This window comes from Mastomys coucha, unplaced genomic scaffold (assembly GCF_008632895.1).
Source record: "Mastomys coucha isolate ucsf_1 unplaced genomic scaffold, UCSF_Mcou_1 pScaffold21, whole genome shotgun sequence".
NCBI classification, from domain to species: domain Eukaryota; kingdom Metazoa; phylum Chordata; class Mammalia; order Rodentia; family Muridae; genus Mastomys; species Mastomys coucha.
Genome location: NW_022196904.1, coordinates 24,247,891 through 24,256,141, shown reverse-complemented (window position 1 = coordinate 24,256,141; position 8,251 = coordinate 24,247,891). Strand labels below are relative to the sequence as shown.

Here is an 8,251-nt window from a genome sequence, read left to right as displayed (position 1 = left end):
CCCCAGCCCAGGGCAACATCTTTGACCCCATCGAGTCTCGTCTCCACTGCTGTCACACTTGCCTCTGTGGGCCTGGGCTCTTGCCTGGACCAGCACTGAAGCACACAGCAGGTTCACCCCCTGCCACCACCTGCTATATGGGTGTTATTGCTTTGCTTTTGGAGTCCCAGGTTCCTACACTGCCGTGGGTGATTGGATTCCTATATTATGAAATAGTGCCATGTCTCAATTCTGCCCAATTACAGCAGCTAGGGTGCCGCCTAACACGATGATGGGTCTAATTGTGTGTCTCTGAGGCAAAGCTGACGGCTGGTTTAGACCTTGATTTAAATCTCAACCACCCGATGCCAGGAAGGAGTCCGAGGGCCATGGAACCGGAGATCCACGCGGCAATCCACGTGGCTGTCTGCTTTGCCTAGCGTGAGGCATTCTCTTCCCTGTGTGCTGAGGGTTTCCTTCCATGAGCCTGAAAAGCGATGTCTTGCTGTAGGTGACACAGTACTGCCACAGAGGGAAGCACAAGGGGACAGGCAGAAAATAAGAGACTATCCTGCTCCTCCAGTCTGGCTTTCTAATAAGCTTCTACTCTGAGGTTAAATTTAGGTCTTTATGAATATTTATTTTTATTTATTTTTCTTATTTTATTTTATTTTTTTCTGGTTTTTCAAGACAGGGTTTCTCTGTGTAGCCCTGGCTGTCCTGGAACTCACTCTGTAGACCAGGCTGGCCTCGAACTCAGAAATCCGCCTGCCTCTGCCTCCCAAGTGCTGGGATTAAAGGCATGCGCCACCACTGCCCGGCAAATATTTATTTTTAAAAAAATCATGAACACAAAACCACACTTACTAACAAGCAACAGCAGGTCTCTTCCTCAGTCCTCCTGTACCATGGTGTAAATCTGAAATGTCTCCTGCAGGCACCAGTTTTCCCTGCTGGCTGAGGACTATGGAGATTTTAGAAGGTTGGGCCTGGCTAGCATAAGTAGGTTACTAGGAGGAGGCCTTTGGAAGTTTTAAACAACCCCCTCCACCCCAGCCACTTCACATCTGGTTTCTGCTTTCTGGTCTGAGGGCAGTGAGGGGGCTGGGGGCGTGGCTCAGTGGTAGAGCCCCTGCCTAGAATCCCCCAGTGAGGGGCTGGGGGCGTGGCTCAGTGGTAGAGCCCCTGCCTAGAATCCCCCAGTGAGGGGCTGAGGGCGTGGCTAGAATTCAAATGGCCCTAGAACCCATCTCTAATACTAGAAAAAGAAAGAAAAAAAGGGAGGAATGAAGGGAGAAAGGAAGAAAGGGGAAGGAGTGGCAAAGAAGGCAACACGTTCTTGCCCTTGTTTTCTCACATATGTGTTTTGGGGGATTTTTCTTTAATGTGTGTAAGTGTTTTGTCTTCATACAGCATGTATGTTCAGTGTTCATGAAGGTCAGAAAAGGCCGTCCAACCTCCTGAAACTGGAGTTACAGAGAGCTGCCATGCCATGTGGGCGCTGGGAACTGAACTCAGGTCCTCTGCAAGAGCAGCCAATGCTCTTAACCACTGAGCCATCTCTCCAGCCCTGTGGCGGCCTTGGGAAGACCGTCTAACTCAAAGCTAACTAAAGAAGTCAGAGGAGAGGACATAGAGAAAACAAGAGGGTGGGAGAGCAGAGGAGGAGGAGGAAGGGGAGGAGTGCTGCTGAGGCATGCAGCTCTTCTGAGAGCAGCTGCAGGCAGGGACCCCTCACTGAGGGTGAGCCTCCCTGTCTGTCATCTGGAGCTCAGCTGGCCTTAGCCTGCAGAGCAGATAGGATTCAGGCCCAGCTCTCACCTTTTAGGAAGGTGCTAGAGGCTGAAGGGAAGGACCAGGGGCCCTGACTCTGATGCTTCATGTCTTCAGCCTCACTGGATCGCCCTGGAGGCGTAGGGCTGCTAGGATTCCCATGCTCGCTTGCAGAAGGGAAGGAAAGTTCATAAAACCTGATCTGACCCAAAGTTCCCAGTGCAGAGACTTGGATGGTAGCCCACAGCAGCCCGGCTGTGCACCGAAAACAAGACACAAGCTGGGGAAAGCCGGTCTGTCTCGACTTCAAGGCTGAAGGAAACTAGGGGTAGATACCAGGAGACCACAAGGAAGTTAGACAAGGGAGGAATCCCAGGAAATGGGAAGCCTCATTCTGAGAATGAAATTGACCTTCTAGACCTTGCTCTGAAGAAACCGATTAGAAGACAGTTAAAGATCTGACAGGGGTAGGGGGTGGAGGGTGGGAGAGGATGGGGAGGCAGGTGGGAGGGTAGGAGGGGACAGTGTCTAAGGGTTTGGGGACAGGGAGACAGGAAGTAGGGTCAGAAAAATCTGTCGAAATCGGAATAGATCAGATCTCCAGGGAGGAGACAGAGCCGCAGGCTCCTCTGCTTTGGGTTTGAGAGGAAATACTGCTTGATTACTGACCTGCCTCTTTCTCTCTGGTCATGTGACCCGGGCTAGTATAAGATCTTCCCACCAACCAAGTTCCTTATGATTTTTGGCTCCCCCTCCTTTTTCTGTACGAAATTCGCTGCAACAATTGCTAAAACTCCTCTTGCACCAAGAAACCCCAAGAAACCTTCACTCAGAAACCGGGCAAGGCAAGCCAGCTTGGTGTGTGCACACAGGGGCGAGATGCCGGGGCTTGGGTTTGAGGAGCAAGCTGTGGGGTGAGGAGGAGGCTGCAGAATGTCGGTCAGAACAACAGAGCAATGATCAGACCCAGAGGCTGAGGGTGGAGGTGGGGGTGAGGAACCACAGACTTTGGAATGAAGAAGGACCAGGAGAGAAAGAGTATTCGTTTGCAGCAAGGGTTATTAACTAAGTGGAAACTGAGTCACCCCCTGTAGGGGAGGAGTCCTTTATACAGTCAAAACACCAAGCTTAAGCCAGCCACTTGTGCTCTCTGGGCTTTTATAAATGTGTATCTAAAATTTGGGGGCGAGGGGACAGACAGGCCATAGAGCAAGGGACTGGCTTAGGCTTCTTCCTTGGCTACCCTAGCTCCCTGTTTTTGGTAGGTTCCACAGCACTGGACAAGAGGAGAACCAGGTAGAAGAAACCCCTGAACTTGCCCAAGGAGGTAAGCTGATGGGTCGGGAGGCTGGGGAGGTGGGAGAGGGTGGGCACCTGAAGTTGAGGAGAGCCAGGGTTAAGCAGGGTTTGTTCGCCTTCTGGACGTTTCCTTTTTCTCCTGAGACACACACCTTCCTGATCTTTCCTAGCTTCTATGGCTGCCTTCCTCTCTCTCCCACCAGGCTTTGGCCCCCAGCCACTGCCAGCAGCAAGAAAGGGAACCGATCGCAGCCACTTCCTATTATCTGTGAGGCTACAGAGGGAAGGGGCCCTGGAAAGCGGAGGGGGAATTCCCGTGGGAAGTCGAGTTGGTCTCCCCCAGAAACACAGGATGGCAAATGTAATAACTGCAGCTTAATATCCCTCCCAAGGCTAAGTCAATAATTGCTCTGGGCAGTTCTGGCAGGTGGCTTGAGCAAGCGGTGGTGAGGAACAGACAGCTTTGGACTGAGGACAGGAGAGGATGTGAGCGGTCTGAATCCTGCGGAAAGAGGGTCTGCAGGCTGCACGCCCTGCAGGTGGGGAGCTTGCGACCCTACATCTTTTCCCTATCTTCCAGAATGACCCCAGACTGGCACAGTTCCTTGATCCTCACGGCCTACATCCTCATCTTTCTTACTGGGCTCCCTGCCAATCTGCTGGCCCTACGGGCTTTCGTGGGCCGGGTTCGCCAGCCCCAGCCTGCCCCTGTGCACATCCTCCTGCTTAATCTGACCCTGGCAGACTTGCTTCTGTTGCTGCTGCTGCCCTTCCGGATCGTGGAAGCAGCATCCAACTTCCGCTGGTACCTACCAAAGATCGTGTGCGCGCTCACTGGCTTCGGCTTCTACAGCAGCATCTACTGCAGCACGTGGCTGCTGGCGGGCATCAGCATTGAACGCTATCTGGGAGTGGCCTTCCCGGTACAGTACAAGCTATCCCGCCGGCCACTGTATGGAGTGATCGCTGCTCTGGTGGCCTGGATCATGTCCTTCGGCCACTGCACCATCGTCATCATCGTTCAGTACCTGAACTCAACCGAGCAGGTGGGCTCTGAGAATCAAATAACCTGTTACGAGAACTTCACCCAAGAGCAGCTGGATGTGGTGCTGCCTGTGCGGCTGGAGCTGTGCCTGGTCCTCTTTTTCGTCCCCATGGCAGTCACCATCTTCTGTTATTGGCGCTTCGTGTGGATCATGCTCACGCAGCCCCACGCTGGGGCTCAGAGGCGACGCAGGGCGGTGGGCCTGGCTGTGGTGACACTTCTTAATTTCCTGGTGTGCTTTGGACCTTACAACATGTCCCACCTGGTGGGGTTCTACCTGAGGCAGAGCCCCTCGTGGCGGGTGGAGGCTGTGGTGTTCAGCTCCCTCAATGCCAGCCTGGATCCACTGCTGTTCTACTTCTCCTCCTCTGTGGTGCGCAGAGCTTTTGGGAAAAGTTTGCTACTGCTCCGCCATCCTGGCTCCTCTATGCTGGGCAGAGGAGCCAAAGAGACAGTGGAGGGGACCAAGACAGACAGGGGTGGGAGTCAAGCAGAAGGGGTACAGAGTTCTGACTTTGTCACCGAGTGAGTAGAGAGCCCTTCGGATCTTCCCGAGCATCAGGGTCACCCAAAAGTTGGGCTCCAAAAGTTAGTAGAGCTTCTGAGACTTGGTAAAAGATAAAAGATTTAAAAAAAAAAAAAAGAAAGACACTCCTATCCACCCATCTGCCACTGCTCTCTCGGCTCAGCAGAGCCGCTTGACTGAATTTCCCTGCCCAAAGAAGTATAGCTCCAGGATACGAGAAGAAATGGCTAAGCCCTACACCCCTTTTCACCCCTGTGAAAATACACTGTGTTTTCACAGTGGGGTCAGGGGCTCAGAAGCAAGGTGACTAACAGGACTGCAGTTATAAAAGTTATGAAGTTTTTCTTCAAGCTTGGAAACGCCACCTAGAGACAGTGGTCTGGCTGCTGATACTGAGAAGAAGCCAATGGATAAGACTGGGGGGGAGATGGTGGGAAGAAGAGGAATGCCGGGAAAGCTCTAAGCCACGGGGGAGGCAGGGCTCCCATCTCTCGTGATCTTGGTCTTTCTATATCCGATTGAGCTGTCCATTGTACATGTGCTCCGCTGATGTTCATATTTTGGTCTTGTCTCTACCATTTTGCTGGGATCTGGGTCAAACATTTATCCTCAGTGTCACCGCACCGGGACTAGGAGGAGTTTGGTAGCTGTCTGTCTGACACTGACAATGACCTGCATGGAAGGATTTAAAAAAAAAATCTGGTTTGGCAGGTAAAAATTAAAATTATGAAAGTCTGAAGCAAGTGTTTGCCGCTTTTGGCATCAAAGGACAATACCGTGAGGGCCAATGGGGTGAGGGCGCTGACAGGTCCTGTTGGATATGCGTGAGTTCCACCTGGGGCTGCTGATCCATCAGGCAGCTTTGAACCTGTTCCTTTCTGGTCAGAACTCACAGTTCTCTTGTCTCAAGCCTCTCTCCGGAATCCAGATCACTGCAGGCCTTTGCCTGCCCTGTGCCCTCCTTCCCTTCTCCATCCACCCTAACTCATTTCTCCACAAGGAGCCCAGAGACTTTCTTCCCTAAGGCAATTAACTCTCTCACATGCCCAGCACTGCAGAAGTTGAGACAGGAGGATTGTGAGTTTGAAGCCAGCCAGGGGCTACATTTTTTTTTTTTAAGTAAGGTAAAAACTTAAAATCACCAGAAAAGAAAAATTGTTGAGACAGGGTCTCCTGTAGGTGGCTGAGGTTGGCTTTGAACATCCTCTATAGACAAGAGTGATCACTCCTCATCCTCCTGCCTCCACCTGTCCCCAAGTGTAGAATATAGGCATGCACCACCCCGACTGTCCTGGAAATAAAATATTAATCCCAAGGGCCAATGAACTTGGTTCAGCTGGTAAAAGCACTTACTTGTATAAATCTAACGGCCTGATTTTGATTCTTGGAACCCACAATAAGTAGGATGTGGTGGTGTCTACCTATAATCCCAGCACTCCTAAAGCAATGGGATGTAGAGATGGGCCAAGCTAAGCCTGGGCTACAAACTTGGCAGAGACAAGAGATCTACCTGCTCTTTATAAAATGGAAGGAGAAAACAAACTCCCAAGTTGTCCTCTGACCTCCACATGCATGCTCTATGGCACACATGAACACTGATATGCATACATACACATACACACAGGCACAAGCACAACACAGGCATACACACACAATTAATAAACTAAAAACTTGTTTATTTTTGAGGCAGCATCTTTTGTGGGGTGGGGTTTGAGACAGGGTTCCTCTGTATAACCTTGGCTGTCCTGAAACTCATTCTGTAGACCAGGCTGACCTTGAACTCAGAAATCTGCCTGCCTCTGCCTCCCAAGTGCTGGGATTAAAGGCGCGCGCCACCACCGGCAAGGCAGTGTCTTACTGTATAGTCTTGGCTAGTCTTGAACTCATTATGTAGACCAGCCTGACCTTGGATTTACGAAAACCCACCTATCTCTACCACTTGGGGACTGGAGTTAAATCACGACTGGTTAAAATAATTTAAAAGCCAACTATAGGTTGATGTGGCAAGAGAGAAACTTGGGCAATGTTCTAGCTTACAGTGAGTCTGATGTGCTATAGCTTGCAAATGAGCTCATCTGGGATGTGTCAAGATGGCTCGGTGGGTAGAGGTACTTACTTGTTGCCAAAGCTGATGACCTGAGTTGTATCCCCAGAACCTACAGGGTGGAAGGAGAGAACAGACTCTCGCAGGTTGTTTTCTGACCTCCTCATGTGTCCCGTGGAATGCCTGTACACAGACAAGCACACATGTAAACATACAGAACCAATCAGCATAAACTAATTTTAAAGCTCATTTGGTTTAGGCAGCATTAAAAGGAAGATCAAAAGTTAAGTTGGTATCAGCTTAGCACTGCCATTTAGGTCTGATCCATAGCCTTCTGGGAACTGAGAGGCAATGGTAAGCACGGGGATTCAAGCGCTGTAAAATCAGATAGGATACTGAGGGCCCGGGACACAATTCAGAGTGTTGCAGACACTGCCCGCTCAGACCGGACTCACATTAAAAGGTCAGCTGTGTGGTACACAGCTGTAATCCCAACACTCCTGTACTGAGTTTCCAGAGACAGGAAGATCCCCTGAGAGCGTGTGAGTGAGCAGCTAGCCTGCAGATAGGACAGGAGAGAGCTTGCCTGAACAACGTGGAAGATGAGAACACGCTCGTGCTGCCACATACACTGTGGCACACCCATCTCCTAAGGTGACAAAGGAAGGCACAGCTCTGCCAGTGTTCATGCTGGGAAACCAAGGAGTTTATTGGGTTTCCTTAACAGAGTGTAGGTGAAGGCTAACTTACAAGGGTGTGGGTGCTGCTCCCCTCAGCAAGCGGTCCCTGAAAAGCCTCTATCCAGCGTACCTACAGTCACACAGATGGAGACTCCCTCTCCTCACTGCCCCCCAACACTCCAAAATATAGTCTGGCCCCTTCCTAAGGTCTCATTCAATTAAAGCAGGGTTGCGTACAATCGGTGGTAGAGAGAGGCGGGATACTCAGGCCAGGGTCCCTCCCTCCATGAAGGGTATGGACAGTCAAGAAGGCCAGCTGGGATGACCCTTTTGCAAGGGTGCGCAGCTGAACTCCTTGAGGTGGCCGTTGCTTGCCACAGAGGTTTGGCCCTTGCAGCACCCAGCTCTCCACACACAGAGCCAAGTGTATAGCATCTAATGGGATAAAAGTGCACAGCACTGGGAGCTCACTGATAATATGGACAGCATTAACTGCTAGGCACTGGGATAGAGAAGGGACCTGGAGAGGGTTTTGGTAAAGATCACCAGGTCAGGAGATCAAGTCTGATGCCTCAACCCACAATGGCTGCTCTTTGCACCGGAGTGGTCTAGCTATTTGGCCACGTAGCTAAGACATGATAAGACCTGTTTTATGGAAGACATTATTCAGTGAGGCCCCACAGGGTAAAGCAAAGAGCATGACAAGAAGTCATGTTTCCAGCAGCTGGGGATGTTCAAACACATTAACTGCCCCAGGAAGATGGTCACTCCCAATTGCCACAAATGTTGGAGGAAGAAACAGCAAACACACACAGGAGGAAGAGACAGCAAACACACACAGGAGGAAGAGACAGCAAACACACACATACACACACACACACACACACACACACACACACACACAC

The 8,251-nt window shown here is 50.9% G+C and overlaps 1 protein-coding gene and 1 long non-coding RNA gene across 5 annotated transcripts in view; one reads left to right on the top strand and one right to left on the bottom strand.

Moving 5' to 3' along the window:
- The first annotated feature begins 2,486 nt into the window (after window positions 1–2,486).
- Window positions 2,487–5,361, top strand: Ffar2 (free fatty acid receptor 2). Of its 4 annotated transcripts, none has more exons than XR_004122578.1 (3): window positions 2,487–2,610; window positions 3,018–3,079; window positions 3,255–3,625. XR_004122578.1 is itself a non-coding variant. In XM_031384262.1 (3 exons), exon 3 carries the CDS (start codon window positions 3,633–3,635, stop codon window positions 4,623–4,625), a length of 993 nt encoding a protein of 330 aa, XP_031240122.1. In that variant the 5' UTR covers window positions 2,487–2,610; window positions 3,018–3,079; window position 3,632; the 3' UTR covers window positions 4,626–5,361. The 4 variants fall into 4 exon arrangements, 2 of the variants coding, with proteins under 2 accessions (XP_031240122.1, XP_031240123.1); XR_004122579.1 differs by having other exon boundaries at window positions 3,222–3,625; XM_031384262.1 differs by lacking the exon at window positions 3,255–3,625 and adding an exon at window positions 3,632–5,361.
- A 1,438-nt stretch (window positions 5,362–6,799) lies between these two features.
- The window catches only part of LOC116100448, an 18,902-nt gene continuing 17,450 nt past the window's right edge, over window positions 6,800–8,251 (bottom strand). Inside the window, exon 3 of the long non-coding RNA XR_004122580.1 lies at window positions 6,800–6,849. This is a non-coding gene — a long non-coding RNA (uncharacterized LOC116100448). The remainder of the gene's footprint in view (window positions 6,850–8,251) is intronic.